The sequence below is a fragment of the Alexandromys fortis genome, unplaced genomic scaffold, assembly GCF_014885135.2.
Source record: "Alexandromys fortis isolate MF-2015 unplaced genomic scaffold, M_Fortis_MF-2015_v1.1 scaffold_55, whole genome shotgun sequence".
Lineage (NCBI taxonomy): Eukaryota > Metazoa > Chordata > Mammalia > Rodentia > Cricetidae > Alexandromys > Alexandromys fortis.
In genome coordinates, this window is record NW_026067936.1 from 9,602,941 (window position 1) to 9,623,460 (window position 20,520).

General features: G+C 40.7%; 1 protein-coding gene across 1 annotated transcript in view; it reads right to left on the minus strand.

Moving 5' to 3' along the window:
* Positions 1-1,152: 1,152 nt before the first annotated feature.
* Positions 1,153-20,520, minus strand: part of Tnks (tankyrase) — a 153,438-nt gene continuing 134,070 nt past the window's right edge. Inside the window, exons 21-27 of the mRNA XM_050146701.1 lie at positions 17,739-17,859; positions 16,455-16,552; positions 14,959-15,033; positions 13,774-13,879; positions 13,323-13,509; positions 8,828-8,984; positions 1,153-6,282 (exon numbers count right to left, since the gene is read on the minus strand). Coding sequence (XP_050002658.1) covers positions 6,196-6,282; positions 8,828-8,984; positions 13,323-13,509; positions 13,774-13,879; positions 14,959-15,033; positions 16,455-16,552; positions 17,739-17,859 — 831 coding nt within the window. The 3' untranslated portion in view covers positions 1,153-6,195. The remainder of the gene's footprint in view (positions 6,283-8,827; positions 8,985-13,322; positions 13,510-13,773; positions 13,880-14,958; positions 15,034-16,454; positions 16,553-17,738; positions 17,860-20,520) is intronic.

Below are 20,520 nucleotides of genomic sequence, written 5' to 3' on the forward strand. Positions count from 1 at the left end.
ACAAAAAAAGCCCAAAAAACAAAATTTCTAGACTTTACCTACCAGGCCACGACCACTCAGAGCCTGACCCCTAGTGGCTGAGGCTGTGTACAAATGGCCAGCCTCGAGAAACAACTGCTGTAAAATTTACCATCCAGTAAGAAGTTCAGCTGGTGCTGGGCAGTGGCAGTGCAAGGCCTTTAATCTGAGCACTCGGGAGGCAGAGGCAGGCAGATCTCTGTGAGTTCGAAGCCAGCCTGTTCTACAGAGTGAGTTCCCGGACAGGCTCCAAAGCTACTCAGATAAACCCTGTCTCAAAAGAAACCAAAAGAGTTAGCCTGTCTACTTTGCTATGGACCCCACACAAACAGACTGAAGACCTACCTGGTAAAGTTCCCATTATACAAGCATTTCCACACACTCCCTCAGCACACAATTCCCATTGCTTCTTTGCAATGTTTTTAATAAATTCCGCTTCTGTCTGTGCCATTGGTAGATTCTCTAACTACCAGTTGCCTTTCATAAACTACTCCGTGTATTTTCTAGGTTCAGGGAAACTAGAGCGCTCCTAAGAAGGAATATTTTTAACTGACAAGCCTTCTGCTAGACAAGCTATGGAAACACACCTAGCTTCAAATTTGCTACCTAAAAACCACTACCTATGGAGAAAGAGTACCAGTGAGGTGAGGAAAAGCTCTTTGCTTCTTGGGGACAAGATAGGTAGGTCATCCCATGCAAACCAGACTGGCTTGAAACTTATGATCCTCCTGCCTCAGCATCCTAAGTGCTGGGACTGCAGGTTAGCACACCCCACTCAGCTGTGTGAGATTTCAAATGTTCCCCATGGCATGTTCAGAACCTTTCTCCTGGAAGGGCCTGTGAACCGCTCTCCGGGTCTGATGTTGGAGACCACGCCCTTTGTTTAAAAGGTTTTTCTGAGTTTCTCCTGCTATCGCTGTGCTTCTGTAGCACTCTGGGGTTTACTGCTCTGTGGTCTTTCTATAGCTCCCGTCTGGGTGTACAGGTTTTAAGGTACTTCAAGCTGAGAAGAGGGGAAAGGTGAATTGTTACATGAATTTTGACAGTTTTAGGTCAGTTGTGCTGCGGACAGTCAAGCTGACATGAACAAAGCAGGACGAAAGGAAACACAAGCTGAATGCTATAAACGCACAGTGTATTTTAAAATGTTTTTATTGAATATTAATCAGTTACAAGTATTGTAAGTTAGACATTAAGCCAAAGCACAATTACAGGTTAAATATAATCACAGAGATGTTTTAAATAGAAACCCACCATGTAGGATGGTTAAGTTCCTTGATGCCTCTTTTAGAAATAAGTAGAAGGTGAGAGAGAGAGAGAGAGAGAGAGAGAGAGAGAGAGAGAGAGAGAGGTCTTCCATTTCAGATGAAAGCCATAAAGACCAGAGAATATACATGCTGTGAGTATCCTTTTGTGATCAAACCACTAAGGCTATTAGATTTAGAAAAACTACAAATAAAACAAAAATCTAGGCTATTCAGTCAAAAATCTGAATTTCAGATAATGAACATTTTAAAAAAATGCACAGATATGTCAAATATTGCATGAAATATACTTGAGCTAAAAAACTGCCTGAAATTCAAATCTAACTGGGCATCTTGTATTTTGTCTGACAAACCTACAGATGGACACGTGGGAAAAAGAACAAGGTGGGGCTGGAATCCTGCTGCTGGCAGGTTCCACACAGACCAGACAAGAGAACACTAACGCAAACTCAAGGGCCACTACACTGGTTATTCACACAGACCAACATCACAGGAAGAAAGCACAATCACGACTCCAAATGCTGTTGTCAGAACAGTCTCCACGCTGGTTTCCTAAGTTTCTGAGAGATCTTGACAATCAAAGTACCTTTTTAGTTTTGCAGGTATCAGAGACAAATCTTACTAGCACAAAGGATAAGCTTAGCACAGACACTGGGAGCAGAAGCAGGTACTATACACACAGGAAGAGTTGCAGTGTTCTGTGTAGTGAATATGTTTACTATACAGCAAGGTTATTGACTAAGTCTATGCTACTAACTTCAAAAAATTTCAGTCCTTTCTTCTACCGTGGTATTTTCTAATTTTAATTCCTGCACATTGGGAGGGGTTCAGCGACACCACGTTACCAAATTTGAGCTAACAAGGGGCATCCAGGGTCATTTGAAGGGTAGACAAAGAAATAATTCTGGAAGACGAGAAATGAAGGGAGAAAATGCAGTTATCTCTATGGTGTGAGTTTTCTGGATCTTGCAGAACTCTGGTAGAAGTGTAAAACTGTCCACATCATGACCATATTGGAGCTTACAGAGTATATAAAATCTTCACTTCCTACAGGTTTTGAATTTAATGTATCATAGTTTATACTTTAAAACGACTAAGACCCAACTTCCATATTACTCCATCTCCACATGGGATCACATACTATGAATCCCCCACTTTCAAACCTGAAGACCTGGAGGCTGAGGAACTAGATGCTCCAGCTCTGCTGTATGTGACGTACTGCTTACAACATAAGCTTCATAACACATACTTCCCAGGCAGGGAGTACGGAGACATGGCCACTCACTAACACTGGTCAAGTACTAAGAAATGATTCATGTTTTACTGCTAGAAGAGAAAAGGGTAAAAAGTTTCTGCCATGAATAAGGCCTTCTTAACAAGAAAAACTCAATTGTCTGTTACCTGCAGAATGCCTAAGTTGGCTGAAGATGCTTCACTTTTTAGGGCGGTCTTCAAAAAAATTTTTTTATATGCTAGATGTAGCTAACAATGCTTTAAATATTACTTTCACAATTACTCTCATTTCTTTGTCATTGCTTTGACACCAAACACCAGTCTTTAATTTCTGATACAGGAAAACCTATTTTAATATAGTTTTTAAATAGTTGCTGAATGGCTCTAAAGTCTGTAGCTCTATGCAACAGAAAACATGGTAAGAAGGCTGTCTCACAAACAAGATCTGGGTACATGGGCTAGGGGACAAGACAGGGAAGAGATGGGCTTAAAAATACACACCATTTTTGTTCACAAGACCATTAATAGGAACCCAAACAGCGAATGTTTAAAGGGGAGAGGGAACAATGTCTTTACCTCTCATGCAACCAGGCATATACTGAAATAGAGGAAAACCTAGACAATTTACTGCACTGTAATGCTGCTTGCTACCATTAACAAAAATTTTATTGTTTGTAACAAAGCTGTTAATGTATGCTTATTAGTTTGCCATATTCAAGTACTTCTATGTAGTCAAGTGCACATTGCTACTTTGACGGCAAAGAGAAATGAGTGGAGTCTAGTCAGTAACACGATGCTCAGAGGAGCCCGGGCTGCTTCCAGGAGATGCTAGTGTTGTTAGCGTCCTCCACGGTGTGGAGCTCTAACTGCTAAGAAGGGAAAGGCTGTACTGTTCTATTTTGTATAGAATGAAAACACTGGATTCCGTGCTGCCCTTTGTTAGCACACTGGCAGAAAGTGGATGAGGACTAAACCCAGTTCTGGCCTTGATATGAAAATTACAGAGATCTGGATTCCTTCTGTAAGGCCCAAGATGAAGAAAGGAAGGAGGAGAATGGGACCAAACACAGGAGTTACTTTTGATACTAGATTAGCAATCTGGGGAGGAGCAAGAGTAAAGTACGAGCCTTAATTTATGCCTGAGGTAAGTGTCTAGCTGGCCAGACCCAGTAAACTGGGACCATGAGGGCTCTAGAAAAACCCTTGGAAGCGAGGCTCATAGAGACACTTGACTTCTCTCTGAAGTTCCATTGGGAAGCTGGAGTCCGAAACTGGCCGGTGGTTCTAACTAATGCACATACAGAAACTAACTGGATTTCAGTCGCATGCCATGCTTTTATATTCCAGAGGGCTTTTCATATATTGCTATACAAGAAAGTCCAAACAATCACCTTTTGCCCACTTGAATACACTCACGATGCCTCTGGTTTTCAAGTTCTGAAAATATCTCTTAGCTCTACTGTCTCACTCTTCTTAAACAGGTCATATATGTGCATTCTGTCGTATGTGAGTCACACTGAGATGACGGGCACTGCAAGTCTTCTTTCCACAGTGCCTTTCCTTGGCACTGAGGACACCAGGCATGCAGCACAGGTGCTTAGTGAACCACAGCTACCTACTCAAGGTAAGGCCCGAGTTCACCTCACTAGTACGATGGAGCCGACATGATACACAACCTCAGCCAGACAGTGGTTCATCTTTTAATGAAGCGGTAAAGCTTTCCACGAATCTCTATACCACTTAACTCCTTTACTTAACTAAAACCACAGCTGCGTTTAGTGTTCTAAACTAGTCAGGAGGAGGCAAATAGCACACACATTTTAGCTACTACAACTACACAGATGGCAATTTCCTCAGCCTTTGTTAACAGTGGGAGAAAAAAAGCAAGGAGAAAGCTCTCTGAACCAACACCAACTTTTGAAGCCTACATGGAACCCTAGCTGCTATTAAGCCCACAGCCGAAGACACAATCACCCAGTTCAGGCCACAGAACTTCAATAGAAGTAAAAACTGAGCTAATTCTTAATTTTGAGGAACCCATGCAAGATGTAACTATAAAGTTCACCCTAGACTGGATGCCTAGTTCTAGTATTGGGCTCAAGCTAACAAAATTTAATAAATAAAATGAAAAAGAGAAATGTGTACTTTGAGAGCCAGGGAAATGAAGATGGTCACAGCTTAATATGTTTACATTAAAAAAGTAAAAACAAAAAACAAAAAACAAACCCTATTTTCAGGACTTCCGACTGAAATGGTAAGTGTGTCACACTGTTTTCCCTCTATGTTTATAGGACTTTTGCTTCAAAACTGAGTAGACAGATGCAGTATGAACCTAAATAATGTGTTCAGTTCAATACTCAGTTAAGGCCCACGAGGGCATCAGCAGGAAGCGTGTTCTGCTCAGTGTCGCATATACTTGGCGAATGCCATTAGAATAAGCAGGTACTTTCACAAAGAGACGTTTCTCTATCAGGGGCATTTAAAAAAATAAGTCAAAGAGCCTTTGGTTTCAATTTTTGTTTTTCTTGTATAAATATATTAAGAACTTTAAGGAAATGGTTGGAAAATTGAGATAAAGGGATCTTTATAAGCCATTTGAAACTACTCAAAATAAAAGCTGAGTGTGGAGGAAACAGAAAGTCCTTGCATTTGTGCATATTTCTTTCTTTGGGTCTGAATCCTGGCTTTCTAAACTAAAAAGGAGAGTAAAATGCTGGGGACCCTAACGGAGTACGACAGCTCCCTGACTTTGGAAGCAAAGGGCAATGTTGGGTGACATAAAAGGGTGACAATTCTGGCGGTTCAGATTAAGTGAAGTTTTTATTGAGACATCCCTGGGTTGGCCTGGCTGCAGCCACAAGCACTGTGTTCCACTCACCCCGCTTCTTAATGGGTTCCTCCCTCACAACCTGCTAGTCATTCGCCAGGAAGAGAAGTCACAGCCGCCTCCCTTAGACTTCTCCCTGGCAATGAATGCTCTTTGGGCATTTGTAGCATGGTCCTGTGAGCCCTGCAGACTGCAAAGAGCACAGAGAGGTGTTTGCACCCTTCCTTTTCAGATGGGTCAATTTATAAAAGGAAACTAAGCCTTGATGCTCTTCTTTAATGCTCATAAGAAGCGGAGATACAAAATCTAACAAGAGAAGTGGAAGCAGTTTGCTCGGTCAGAAGCTCTGATTGCATTGCTAAGGATTTTAGTCAATGTGATTCTGCAAAATATCCCAGGAAGACTCTGGCTCATTTTCAAAGTAACAATGACAACAAACAACAGGAAGCATCAACCATAGTTGTTTTGCAAAACTAAAACTGAGCCCGTCACATGTGTCTATCTGCTATACATGTGCCAAACGCAATAAAGAAAATGTAGTGTGTGAATATTCCCTTTTCCCATTTCTGTGTCTCAAGCAAAGCATCTTGCTTTAGAAATGGTTAACCATAGGAAAAGGAGCCCGACGAAACAGGATCAGGGCCGCCCAGTAAACATCTCCTCAAAGGGAAGAGGCAGGTGAGAGTGCGCAGCCACTCACTGTACCATCACTCGAGCAACGCGTTATAGAAGACAAACAGCACATTTCTTGGCTGTTGGGTTAGAGAATATTGTTTTTTTGTTGTTGTTGGAAGCAATTCACTGTAATCCAGTCGCAGGTTTGACTCACTCTGGCCTTCACCAGGGTAGTCACTAGGTCTTCTGCTCTGCAGCTGTTGCAGTCTGTGAAGGGGCTTCTGGCTTCATGATCTGGTAGGTGATGAGATATTCTGGATACGCCTGGAAAGGCCAAGAAGGCAAACAACTCATCATCCCCTTGAAGGTGCAGCAGTGGAGCCTTACTTACTCAGAAGTCGGGCTGCATAAACACATATAAATCCACCATCTACAAAATTATTTGTATAGTATTTCTACTTATACTGTTTTCTTCTCTACCTTACATAAGGCAGCATTCCCCCAACCCCCTCCAAAACAGGGTTTCTCTGTTGCTTTGGAGCCTGTCCTGAACTAGCTCTTGTAGACCAGGCTGGCCTCGAACTCACAGAGATCCTCCTGCCTCTACCTCCCGAGTGCTGGGATTAACAGTGTGTGCCACCACCGCCTGGCCATAAGCGAGCATCGTAGATATCATTTCAGTAAAATGGACAAAACCTTGGTAGCAATCACTAACCAGAGAACGTCTCTCTCTCTCTATCTGATGTAGGTGTGAAGAACGCAGATTACTCTTCTCCCCACCCCACGTGTGGGTAAGTGAATCCAGGGCTGGACGGAGCCACACACCAGCCTCTCCTGATATTTAAGTCTAATCATGTCTTAATCAAAGCCAATTTTCCTTTCAGTTATACACTAGTTTCAGTATATCTTTCAACCCCTAAAAAATTCCCATCCACATTCTCCAACTAAAACAGCCATGTGTTCTTGAAAACGTTAGACATTAAGAATCAAATATAATTGAATAACTAGGGAGAACAAAGAGACTAGGAGAGGAACACTTCCTAAACTCAGGGAAAACTGTTCATGGAAAACGATGCAATTAGCAGATACTGCAGTTGATGTGACCCCTGTGGAGAAGACAAGCTTTCTCCCAGGAAAACATGGTGTGCATCTCATTTCCTCAAGGCACTTCCACGTTTCCCTCAGCAGATTTGTCCCATCACCCTATCAAACCCTTTGGGAGGAGGTTCTAAGCAGTTACCAAGTTTAGTTTTTCACTTTTTAAAACAGAGTCTCTTGGCTGCCTCCCCATCTGCTCTGCAGGCTCCGATGCCCTTATCTCTACCACCTGTCCCTAATGAGCGATGCACATTGTGACTAGTTGGTCAAGGCACTTTCCTCTTTCCGTGTAGTGATTTACTGCCTCTGGTCCTTGTAGCTTTGCAACAAGCATGCAAATATTCCTCTTATGGAAATTACCTTCTAAATTCAGCATCCATTCTTGCTTGAGCTAACCATGATGGTTTGCAGGTGGGAACTCCTCCCACTTCTATTTATGGTATTCTACCATGAGCCCAGAAATCCCCTTTCTCACTCATTCAGCAGTAAAGAGTAACAAATACTTATTTACTCCCCCCCCCAAATTCAGTACTGTATTTATTTTGGTATGCAAATTTCTCAGATTTGGCCAGAGGAAACTCCTTCAATGGTTTTTAGGTCCCTGTGCTATGCCTCTACATTTTCATTTCTGAGCACCTCGTTACTTTCTGGTATAACAAGCTATCTGAAGTTGTACCTACTCTGTTCCAACCCTGGTTCCTTCTAGCCAGGAATGGTTTGAAGGATTGGCTCTAGCTTTTCATTGCTATTGGGGTGTCTTTGCTTTCAGTAGAGTTAAAAAATTATATGTACATATGTACTTATATTTATACATAGACCTAAACATACATATAGGCACAAACATCTATATATCTATTGATATGTTAGAAACCACAAATTCCTATTAATTAATTAAAGCAACTTCATACATTCATGGTTTTTTTGTTGTTTTTTTTTTCCGCCATAAAACATTTATTGAGGGAGACAGAGAGAGAGAGAGAGAGAGAGAGAGAGAGAGAGAGAGAGAGAGAAGAAATAAAAAGAGAGAGACAGAGAGACACGTGCGCACGCCAAGGAAACAAAGGGAAGAAGCTACATTCATGTTTTTAACCTTTTTCTTATCCCATATGATATGCCTTTCTTCTATAGTAAGAACCACAGTTCCCAAAAGTTAACGCACCTATGCATTTACTCTCTTGCCCAACCCTGTAATATACCTAACAGAGTTTTGGTATTTTATCTGTACTACCGCAATAAACAAACTTAGTAAAAAGGAGTTCAAGACTTCTTTGCAATTCTTCCCCAACTACACACACTACTCTGCTCAAGACAGCACATAGAAAAAAAATATTTTAATACATTACCTTTATGTAGTTACTTTCTTATTTTTTCTTTTACTTCAGGTTATTTATGGTTTTTAATTAAGGCTAGAAAAACTGACTTTTGCATTCAGACAAATTGGGTGACATTTAGTGCTGGCAGTTGAGGGCTGGTTTGGAACTCTAGAAAGTTTATTTATGTATGCATTTCTCTGCATGTACATTTCCACTATTTTTTTCTAGTCTCATTTTGGAGCCTCAAGAGGGTGGCAGGATTAAATACACTGTAGCTTTCTGAGTCTTAAGGCTGTAGGGCTGTGATAGAATAATACGTAAAGTTCCTGCAACCGGCCTCTATCAAGCAGATCCGGCATGCTGCGCCTGTAACGACTGTAGATGTTGTTTGAAATATGGCTTCTTCTTTTTAAGGATGGTTTAGTGACTTGCTCGTGCTGATTTGACCAGTAACATACCTGTTCTCCTCGGTAGATGACATATTCAGCATACGCCAGCCCATTGACACTTGGTCTACCAATGACAGAATGATGCCCTGGAGGAGCGTGAGCCATTTTCATGGTGCTGAATTGCAGAAAGGATTTCCCAAGGGTCACTCTACAGAAAAGCATTTGTCTAAAGAAAACACAAAGCAATACTTAAAATGTAACTGTTAGATTTATTAGTGTTTTTAAAAAAGAAAAATCCACACAATGCAACCTAATTTAAATGCTATTCTTGTTTGTGTATAGCAATGGGATAAAATTTGATATACCAATTTACTATCTAACAATTATCAGGCTCAATATCAACAGTTTAAGGCAGTGTTGAAGTAGCATAGGAATCTAGCATAGCACACACACACACACACGAACTAACACACAAAGGCGTGCATGGTTTTTTTTTTGTTTGTTTCTGGAAACAGGTCTTCCTTGCCATTCTGGAACTGTGAACCAGGCTGGCCTCGAACTCAGTTATTCATGAGCACAGGAGAGGAAAGCGGTGAGAAAGAGTGGAGGAACTGAGAGACTTGTGCAGCATGAATCTTATTAGAATTGGCCGGGTAATGGTGGCGCACGCCTTTAATCCCAGCACTCGGGAGGCAGAGGCAGGCGGATCTCCGTGAATTTGAGGCCAGCCTGTATACCAGAGTTAGTTCTAGGGCAGACCCTAAAGCTACGGAGAAACCCTATCTTAAAAACAAAACAAACAAACAAACAAACAAACAAACAAAAAAAAAAAACAAAAAACAAAAACCAAAACCAAACGAACAAAAAAAAGTGATCCTTTATATAGGAGCTGGGAGATGAGCTGTGCCAAATGAAAGGATATGCTAGAGAAAGCTGAGTTTGCACATGAGTGCAGAGAAAGAAAGGAATCAGATGGGAACAGTACCTGAGATTAATATTGCTGTGTGGTATGTGTGTGTATGTGTGTTAGCATGTGGCATGCCCCCACACATACCACACAGCATGCTGGTCTTTGCCTTCTACTGGTAGTTGTTTTTTTTTTTTTTTAATTATTTTTAAACGTTTCTGCCTCTGTGTAATGAGGCCGGCCGGCCTCAGAGCTCCCAAGGAGAAGTGTCGGGCTTACAAACACTCATGCTATGCACTTGGATTTTACATTGACTGTGGGGATTCAAACCTAGGTCATCACGCTTGCCTGGCAGATGCTTTCGCCTCTTGTGCCATCTCCGCAGACAAGATTAGGCTTGACTCATTATGGGTAAACAGTAAAAACTGGGATGACAGACATAGTAATAAAAAAAGTGAAACATGAACAAAAATACGTAGTTTAGCTGGGCAGTGGTGATGCATGCTTTTAATCCCAGCACTTGGGAATCACTGGTAAATTTCTGTGAGTTTGAGGCCAGCCTGGTCTACAGAATAAGTTCCAGGACAGCCACGGCTATACAAAGAAACCCTGTTTTAAAAAACCAAAAATCAACTAGCTTAAATACATGACTGAAAATCTAATATTGAAATTGAGGCAGATGTTAAATATTGTACAGGATAAGAAAAACTAGTTGGCTGGAAATTATAAGCTATAGCCATTGGTTTAAAACTAGCTGGCACCTGGTTTTATAAATATAATCTTACTAGATTAAAGCCATGCACTGATTTACACAGCTGCTTCTGTACTCCAAGGGAAAGGATGAGTCTTTGATAAGGATACAAGGATACACACAAAGCTCAAGATAACTATTGCCCATCCCTTTAAAGAAAGTCAACCCTTAAACACTATACATTTAACTAAGTAATATAATTAGTCCCACTGTTAAAAATAAATGCTGTGTACTAATGGAGTATGATCTCTGTGTTATGACTGAGTTTTGTCTCGCTGGTTTTTCAGCTGGATGCCACTGGTAACCCTTTGGGATAAAGGCTTGGTTACTACTTGTATTTTCTTGTAGGTCTTATAGGAAAAAAAGGTCTCCTTCTATATTAGGATGACACATTGTTTAAAATTTTATTTTATATTATATGAGAATGTATATGTATGTTTGTATACCATGTATATGCCCGGTACCCACAAAAACCAAGAGAGTGTCAGATCCCCTGGAACTTGAAACTAGAGTTATAGATGGATGTGTGCCACCATGAGAATTCTAGAACTTGGGCTCTCTGCAAGAGCAACAAGTGTTCCTATCTACAGAGCCCCAAAGAGGCTTTCTCAGCTCCATCTTTAACATCATGGCATAGTGTCCTGTCAGCAGCTCTGGGCATTCTCAATGTTATATGACACGATACTTGACTAGACAGGCCTCGGCCTCCTGTTTTCTGCTTCCAGGAATAGACCTAGTCTGCTGGACCGACCTAGTCAGAGCACGAAGATACAAGTGAGGAGGTGCTGGAGCCGGCTTGGTTCATGTTTGTGGTATTATGTAGATGCAACATCTAGAAACAGAGGGGCGAGCACCAGAGGGCAAATGTCGGCAAACATGAGATGGGAGGCAGCAGAGAAAATCCATTTCTTTTCTCCACTCAAACATCATTGTTCTGAGGCACAGCAGTTTCTGCAGTTCCTCTGAAGGCATCTCATGGGCTGTGCAATAAACTGCGCTTGTTAATGGAGCCGTGATCAGCTTGCTCCCCATGCTCATCACTGTGTGCACTCTGCCTCCTTCCTGCTTCCTGGGGACTACCCTTGCCAATCAAGTTCTTTTGTTCAGGCTAGGACATAAACTTGTCTGTCTAATTTTACCGAGTGCCCATTAATCCTCAGTTAGGTTCACTTTAGTGTTCATTTTAGGTCCTGCCTCCACGGGAGGCATGTTTTAAGATATCATTGATCCTTAGGAATTTCTCTGTTTTTAATTACAGTGCTGCTCTTAACGGAAAAAAGTTTCCTTCTGAGGATATGGTATCCATCTTAGAGTTGCAGATGAGTAGTTTAAAAAATAATGCAACTGCAGGTAAGTTTAAGGGCATTAGTTATAAGGAATTTCAAGTTTACATTTTAAGGTATTAACTGACTCATAAGATACCTTATTCATATAACTTTCTAAAAACAAACATTGAGTAGTTTAAAAAGTAGCATATGGCACTGTAAACTGAGACAAAGTCCACGCTGGGGAGAGCCGGGGGAAATCTACTATTGATGTTTTGTGAAATGGACATGATCTAAAGTTGCCAACTAAATGTTTATGTGTATACCTGTCTATTAGTACTACTCCCCACACTAGGGAAGCCTTCTGAGGAGGGCCGCATCAGTGCAGATTTACAGCTGGCCAGATGCTGAGAGCTCAGCCCTACAGAGGACATCTCCATCAACCTGGCCAAGGCTCAGGGAACATTGTGGAGGGGATGGAAGCAATGGAAGAGCAGGAGAATAGTGAGGAGATCTGTGAGTTGCTCCCTTAGGACAGGATCTGGTCACTGCACTCGTGAGGTCACAGCAGCTATGGTCATCATCCATGCTGGATCAAGCCAGTTGATATTCCCGCACAGACTGGAGCATGAGGCTGCATACCTAGCTGAGGAGCTATAGGCAACTGAGGGCTTCTGGGAGAGGAAGTTTAATTTGGGGTGTGGTTATTATGGTGGGCGACCCAGCTTCACTCATGCACATTCCAGTAGCTCAATCAGACTGAGAGAATGATCAAAACCCATAAAGACATGAAGGTCGGTGGGAAAAGAAGGTGGGGTCTGGGGCACGTGCAAGGGGTAACTGGGTATGATCAGGATACAATTTATGAAATTGCCAAAGAATAAATAATCAAAAACAAATACAATCAATCCTAATCTTTTTATTGTTTTTTATTGGTGGGGAAAGAAATATTGTTTTTTCACTCACTTAAATGTAATTTTCTCCAACTTCTGAATTATAAAATCCTATTTTAAAAAGCTGATATTCAGCTGGGCCGTGGTGGCACATACCTTTAATCCCAGCACTTGGGAGGCAGAGGCAGACAGATCTCTGAGTTTGAGGCCTGTGTGATCTACAGAGTGAGTTCCAGGACAGCCAGCAGGGCTACACAGAGAAAACCTGTCTTGAAAAAACAAAACAAAATTCCCAAACCAAAAAAAACAAAACAAAACAAAACAAAAACCCCTCAAACAACAACAACAAAGTTGACATTCATTTGCTTGCTATTAATTCCAAAGCTGATGTTTTGAAGCTGGACTTTCCAAGGGGAATTATTATTAAGCTGCCTAAAAACAAGCCACATCACTAGAAACAGCAGAAATGTGGCCTTGAGTCTCACGACCTGAGCTTCTATGCTCAGACGTGACCATGGCTTTTGTCCTATGGTTCTTATTCTGTGTTTTCTAGTAAAGATGCTAAATAAGGACTGAAATGCAGCTTCATACAAGCTGCACCGAGCGCATGGGTTTGGTTTTCACCACTGGGACCAGCACTTCAGTCCCTGCTCTGGAGCAAAGGCTGACCAGCAAGTTCAACAGAAGCTGCTATACTCATTTAGTTAGCAGAGGGCAGCAACCATTCCACTTGCTGCAGGACGCTCACCTGTGGCATATATAACATGACCGGTCTTTGTGAGTGGGACAGCCTGTGCCTCCTCCAATCCCATAAACATACTGGTTGCTTTTTGAGGAGTTTTCAGCAAAGTAAATTCCAGCTCCAAACATCCCTCCAATATATGCATGTCGCTCATCAAACCCTTTATGAATAATTGCATTAATGAAAGGAGAACCTAAAATATAAAGGTAGAAAAATTAGTTTACACTATTTTCACCAAATACACTAATACTAAAGAAGAAAAAGAAAAACCCGGGTGGGGTCAAGTTGGAATTTAGTTCAGAGGTTCAGAAAGCCATTCACATTGCACATACTTGGGAAAGACTGTGCCAACATGCAAATCATTCGACAACTAGGAATTATTTCAGTCCAATAAATGCAAACATGTTATAATCCCATGGGCTTTCCTGTCCTTCACCCCCGAAGTGAAGGCACTCACCGTGGAACAGCATGCGTTCATTGTGATGGTTGTGATTCTCCTCAGACACCTCTTTCTGTCTGTGACAGAAGCGCTCCCTCAGCTTTTTGTTCACAACTTTCTGAATCTTCAGGAAGGAGGGAAAAAGTTGCTACTAGTTAAATATAAATATATAAGTATCTGATTTAAAATGACAATTAGTTTTCCCTTTGGTGCTGTCAATTTTGTTTTGTCTGACACATTATCTAAAAGTCACTGTGTCAGTGGAATTCAGTTAACAGGCTAGCTTTCCGTGACACAACTTTTACAGTTCCTGTTACTGTTTTGTATGTGTGCACGTGCAGGGAAGCGAGTGCCCGTGAGTGTGAAGCCAGAAACCAACAATGAGAATTCTGCTCTCCCATCTCCACCTTACTTTTGAGGCAGGCCCCTCACTGACCCTGAAGTTTACTGTTGGCTACACTAGCTGTGAGAGAGCTTTCAGGATCTTCCTATCTCTGTCTCCTGGCTGAGATAGGGTGCACACCACCATGCCTGGTCTTCACATGCATGTTGGGGATTCTAACTCGGCCCCTTGCGTTTGTGTGGATATAGCTCTCACCATATCCACTAAGCCATTTCCTCGCTCCCTCTATTTTGTATTAACCAACCAACAACAAAACCTTTATGGCTTATTTGATATTCACCAGGATAATCCCTGTAAATCTATTAAGAGATGATTAAACCAGTTCTCAACAGACGCAACTCACCTTCACTCCAGCCTCTGAAAAGCAGGCAATGGCCACACAGCTTTTTCTGTGACTTGTGAGACATGCATTCTGATCTCATGGATGACAAGTAGACAATCTAGGCTTTACTAAATGCTACTTTCAAATAGTTTAAAGCAAAAAGCCACTGCTGTTGAGGACCTGAGGACGCACAGGACGTTTGTGATGGCGGGACATCTGTGGCACTTCACTAGTTGCCGTGTGACTGGCCTTCTGTTTGGAGCTTTGCTGTTTTCAGGGTGTCTCAATTTTTGGCCCAGTTTGGTTTTGAGGGTTAGAGGTTACAGTGAAGAGAACAGGTGGTTTCAGGACAATAGATGGTTATTTTTGACAATTTGAATTTTTTCCTTCGAAATTCTTACAGTTCTTTTCACTGTCTACATTATTTTTGTGTTAGTTTTGTAATCCAATTTTCACCATAAAAACTTTACAAACTTACCCGAATGACATTGTATCTGTTGAAAATGCCACCAGCATTTCCACCATCTCTGTGCTCTCGGATAGTACTCTGCATCTGCAGAACAAAGGGAAATAATTAACTTCACGAGAGCCAACAGTGTGCATTCCTTCTGCTATCTCCAGCATATTCCAGTTCTCCCAGCTGTCTCCCTGATGAGTCTGAATCTCATAAACGGACTCACTACACACTGATCAACAAATTTAATGAGTATTTGTATCAGGAATGGTCATGAGTACCAAAACTTTTCTGATAAAAGTTTTGGAAGATTTTTTTGAAACACAATAGGGAAACTGAAAAAAAAAAATGATCACTTTAAATAATATATGATTACTATTTTGTTACTGAATAAGTGAAACTAAAATGTTAGTCAACTTAAACCACATTAGATTAAATGCTAAAAATAATAAATATTTTAAAAAATTATTTCATTTTCTCAATTATCTTTGGGATCTTGATATATCAACTCAGGCAAGAGAAGCTGAGTGTTTTTCACAATTAAATGGGCAACCTTCTCCTGAACTGCTAATACCTTCATTATGAAATTAAAAATTATTATGGAAAAGAAGGTGTTTTAAAGATTTAAGTGAGACCCCAGGTTTCAAGTCAGCATCACAGAAGTGCCTGAGTCTCTGGCAACTGACGTGGAGTGAACTCTACTCACACTCCACTTAGGGGAATGTCCAGCACTCATCTTACATGACCAGAATTTACTAAGGGACAATGGGTCAATAAGGTACCAGAAGACACACCATCTTCCTGAATGTGAACTGAAACATTACTACAGGGTATGACAATTCTGTATTTCCTAGTGGGTTTTCCTAGCACTCAATAGGGATAATATGAGCACTAAAAATAAAAAAAAATAAAATAAAGCAAACAACAACAGAAAACCCTTAACTGAGGCAATCCAGTTTCTGCTTGGATGTTTGTATAAGCTGCCAGGCAGCTTACTCACAATGATAGTTAGATATGGCCTTAGGGGCAGGACATACAAGACACCAGCGCAGAGGAAATTCCCATGCCCCTTTCACAAGTAATTATTACAAATAGTGTTGGAAAGAACTGTGATTGCGGAAATTAATTGTAAGATAGAAGCACATGTAACCAGACACCGTCCTAAGGAAACACACTTAATAATCACACACACACAAAAGACTAGAAGGTATTTCTGTCTACGAGACACGGTTCTTGTTCTATCTCAATCTTAGGTGCATCTTACTGCATGAAAATGTTCTGAAAGAATTATTATTTGCATGATTTAAAACTTACAAAATTTCCAGGATAAAAAGATAGAGCTATTCTACACACAGACTTGTGATACAACAGTGTTAGTTTATGATCACATTCAAACGCTTGCTGGGGACTGAGAATGAGCAACAGGCAGTGACCCCAGAACAGAATAAGGTGAGCTGATGTCTCCCGGAAAACAGTCTTAACAGAATTTGGGAAAATAGAAACTTTTTGATGTCTATTACCTCTTCTTCTACTGACTGATATTCTTTGTCTTCTGGAGCAAGATCTAGCAAAATAGTCCCCTGATTCACACAGTGAAAAGTCAAATATGGATTGGTTCCTGTAGAAGAAAAAACAAAACCAAACAAACGTGTAAAGCACAAGTCCACATCACCCCAGTTCCACTCAGTTCATGAAAAACTTGGTTATAAATAACTGACAGTTTGAACAGCCTGCACTGTCCATCTCCACCTCAAATACAGTCTGTTCAGCAAATATACCAGAGGCACACGAGGAAATTAGGTGTTGAGGGACTCAGGCACTCCTGTGAACGCCTACACAGCAGGGTTCAACACCTGCTGAACTGAACTCAATCATGAACAAAGCTGATGACATGCATACTCAAAAGAGACACATGCACTGAATTATAAAGGACTGAGCTCTAAAATACAAGAATTGTCCTCAAAAACTCTTGGGATGGCTTAAAATGGTCACCAACAGAACTTATCTGTTCATTTCATAGGCTTGACTAAAATACATATTTGAAAAAAAAAAAAAAACAAGAATCAAATTCAAAATTGTCTGAGTTTTGGTTGCATGCAATTCTTGAAACTTTTAATCAACTCCATAGATAAACGACTTGTTTCCTTGTCTTTACTTTCTCTCCTCTATGGCAATGCTTCTAACAAGAAGAAACACAGTAAACACGGAAGAGAAGATGCCTGTGACAATGAAGGGCACGGGTGATGGACATGGATGAGCTGTGGTCCTGAGGGTGGGAGAAGAGCTCAAAATGAAATAAGAAAGGTCAGATCATGAAAAGTCGCGTGTCAGTGTCTGATTTTACCCCGACAGCACAGGGTGCTATGGATGGGTTCAGTGCAGGAGAGAAGGTTGGACTCATGCTGGAAGGTCCTCTGGCAGCACTGGACAAGGCCCAGGGAGGTCAGGATGCAGGCAGGGGAGAAGCTGACAGAGGCTCCGAGGCCCAGCAGAGAGAACAGTGGCTTGAGTTAGGTGACAGCAGTGGGAAAAAACAAAGATTCGAGAGCAAATTCAGGCCATAAAGTCTCTCCAGATAGATGAAGACAGGGAGAGGAATGATCCCAGGCTTGCCCAGTTAGCGAAAGTGATTAGTTGAGCTGAGGAAGGCAGCGGGCACTATACCTGTTATCTGCACGTGCTCAGACTCTCAAACCAGTCTTTATATTCAGAACTTAGTGAAGAAATATTTATTAAAATATTCATAAATTATATATAAAATATATCATACATATAAATATAAAAACATTTTTTAAATAGCTTACCTTGTTGCCCACCTAAAAGTCTTTCAACGCCCTTAATTAGCTTGTGGCGGTGCCCATATGCATTGATGCCTATTTCTTTCAGTTCTTCATGACCCATATCAGCCAACACATCTAATGTAATCTGCAAAATGAAAGAAATTGCATACTAAATCTTCAACAGCTCTTTGGAGGATATAAGCTCTTGCACCTGTGTATAGTGCTATGACTACCACGCAAATTAAAGAACCTGTTTCCTTTTATAAACATGACCTTCAAGCTGCTTAAGAAGACTGGCAGCCTTCTAGCTCAGTAAAAACACTCTGCATTTTCTTCAAGCAGATGAAGAATTAAGACAGAGACCCAGTGTGATGGGAGACGAATGATCACTGCCACTTTTTTTTTTCTGATTTCAATTCGACCATCTTCTGTTTGCCCTCAGATAGATGGATTAGCAGCTTGAAAATGGGAAGATCCCAAATTCAGTATCATGTGGGTAGCAGAAACGGAGAGCAGAGGGAAAGGAGAAGCATTTTAATTAATCACAGTGTGGCAAAGCAAGCCTACCTTAGATAAGAAAATTCCCAGTGCCAGGAAGTAAGACGCCAGTAGTGGCCTCAGGAAGTAGTTAGACTTACAGTTTAGGTTTAGACCACAGATCATTTTTATAAAGAAGCGACATCAGAAACCCCAGTTTGGAAAAAAGAGAGAGATGGTTTTTAAGCTCATAAGTTGTCAGGTTAGCAATCCTTCTGCCTAACACATTCGATGTTTGCACAGAATGGTGGCCTTTGAGTTCTGGTGATTCATCTCAGATGACAAGCTGGAGCTTGCTGATTTCCTTATAGCTTTGTGGGCTGTAGTAATTGTGACTCTGCCTCCACCCAGTGGCAAAGTTCTGAAATCACCTGTGGCCAGAATGGCACTGGTAGTTTTCCAGGACAGAAAAGGCCCTGGTATAAATATAGGTCTGTCGCCCCTCATTTTTTCTTTCTTTGGAGAACTGAAATATTTTTATAGACTTTAAAAAAATCTAACTCATACAAGATTAAAGAATCATAAGTATCCAACCCGAAGAGATGGCTCAGAGGTTAAGAACACTGGCTGCTCTTTCAGGGGTACTGAACTCAATTCCCAGCAACCACATGGTGGCTCACAAACCATCCATAATAAGACCTGGTGCCCTCTTCTGGCCTGTGGGTAGAACACTGTATACAAACTAAATACATTTTTATATGTGCATAACTTTCTCAATCTTTACACTTAAGCACAAAAGGACAAACCAGGCCGAGAGCTCTGATTTTTACTGTCAAAATGAAACATTACACAATGAGCAGGATCATCTCAGGGCAAGGAACACCACTGCTCATTCTCTGAAGTAATTTAGCATATTACTGCTAAGTGGCCATTGAAGAATAATTGTTTCATTCTACAAAATGGGCAACTCACTTCTAATCACCCAAAGCAAGTTTTCAACAGAGCTTTCAAAAGACAACAAGGCACTAAATGAAATATTCATCTTTGAAATAGAACAGTTTACAAAATAGGAATCTTTATATTTTAAATTAGAGCTGACTTTAACATAATTTGTGAACAGTGCTATCTTTCTCATCGATATATTTTATACTTCAGTTTAAACACAGCTGACAATAGAAACACGGCCTCATATATAGATGGTAACTTTAGATTATACACTTCAAAATCTTTTTAATTGATGCACATAGTATATAGCTGAAGGGTGTCAAAACCGGACTAGAAGTCAAAAACCAAACTCTAAAGAAAGAATATTTATAATCACATTCTAGAGAAAGAAATGAAGTTTAATATATAGACTTGCAGAAAAAAAAAAGATGTAAAACTCCTTGTCCAAGCCCCTTGCCTGAGCGAAGGAACCCTGGGGTTACTATACTCCAGTTTACAAAGCAGCCTCTAAAATGGCTGCCAGGGATCCTCAGCCCCTAGTATTCCTGCCCTGATTTTAATCCCCCCCTTGGGTGTGGGTGAGCTACCCTCACTGACCAGTTACTAACATGATAAAGCAGAAATGACAGAACAGTACTTTTTCCCTTACATTCAATCAATTCTTTTATTATCTTTAAACCTCACTGGTATGGGGGAACAGTCAGAGAACATGCTTAGGTATTTGGAAGGAATCACAAGTTTGCTTCCCTAGTTATTTTCTCTGGGGGGAGAAAGTTACTCATGTCTACATCAATATAAAATCTTTAAAGTAAGTTTTATTCATTTACGAGATAAAAATAGTTCAGCATGCAAAGTAAATGCCATGTCTCCTAAGATTTCTGTGAAGAGAAAATTATTTTAACTGAAAAAAATCTTTTACTTGGGTGGTGGTGGTGGCAGCGACTTTATAATCATATTCACAATGAATTTATTTGAGTTCAAGCTTTGTTTTATCACAATTTGAAAGAAAATGTATATGGTCACTTTCTGTGAAAATATATAGGTTGACTATAAATGCAGCCAGTTATAGCAGCTGAGCTCCAGAAATTACAATATAAATCTAAATTTTCTTTCTCATAGACATGAGCACTCTAGATAGGAAGCCACATTTTAAGTGGGAGTTGATATTACACAGTGTTAAAGTTAATTAGAAGGGATTCTGGTATATTTTTGGAAAGTATCTATATGGAATAAGAGAACAGATTTCTGAGCAATGAATTGAGAAGGTGGAGCTGAAAATATGGTACAGTAAAGCTCTTCCAGCACCGGAAAAAATTGTCTCCCACCTCCCAGGGAGAGGGGTAGACACATATATGAAGAGAAAGAGCAGCATACAGTATGTCAG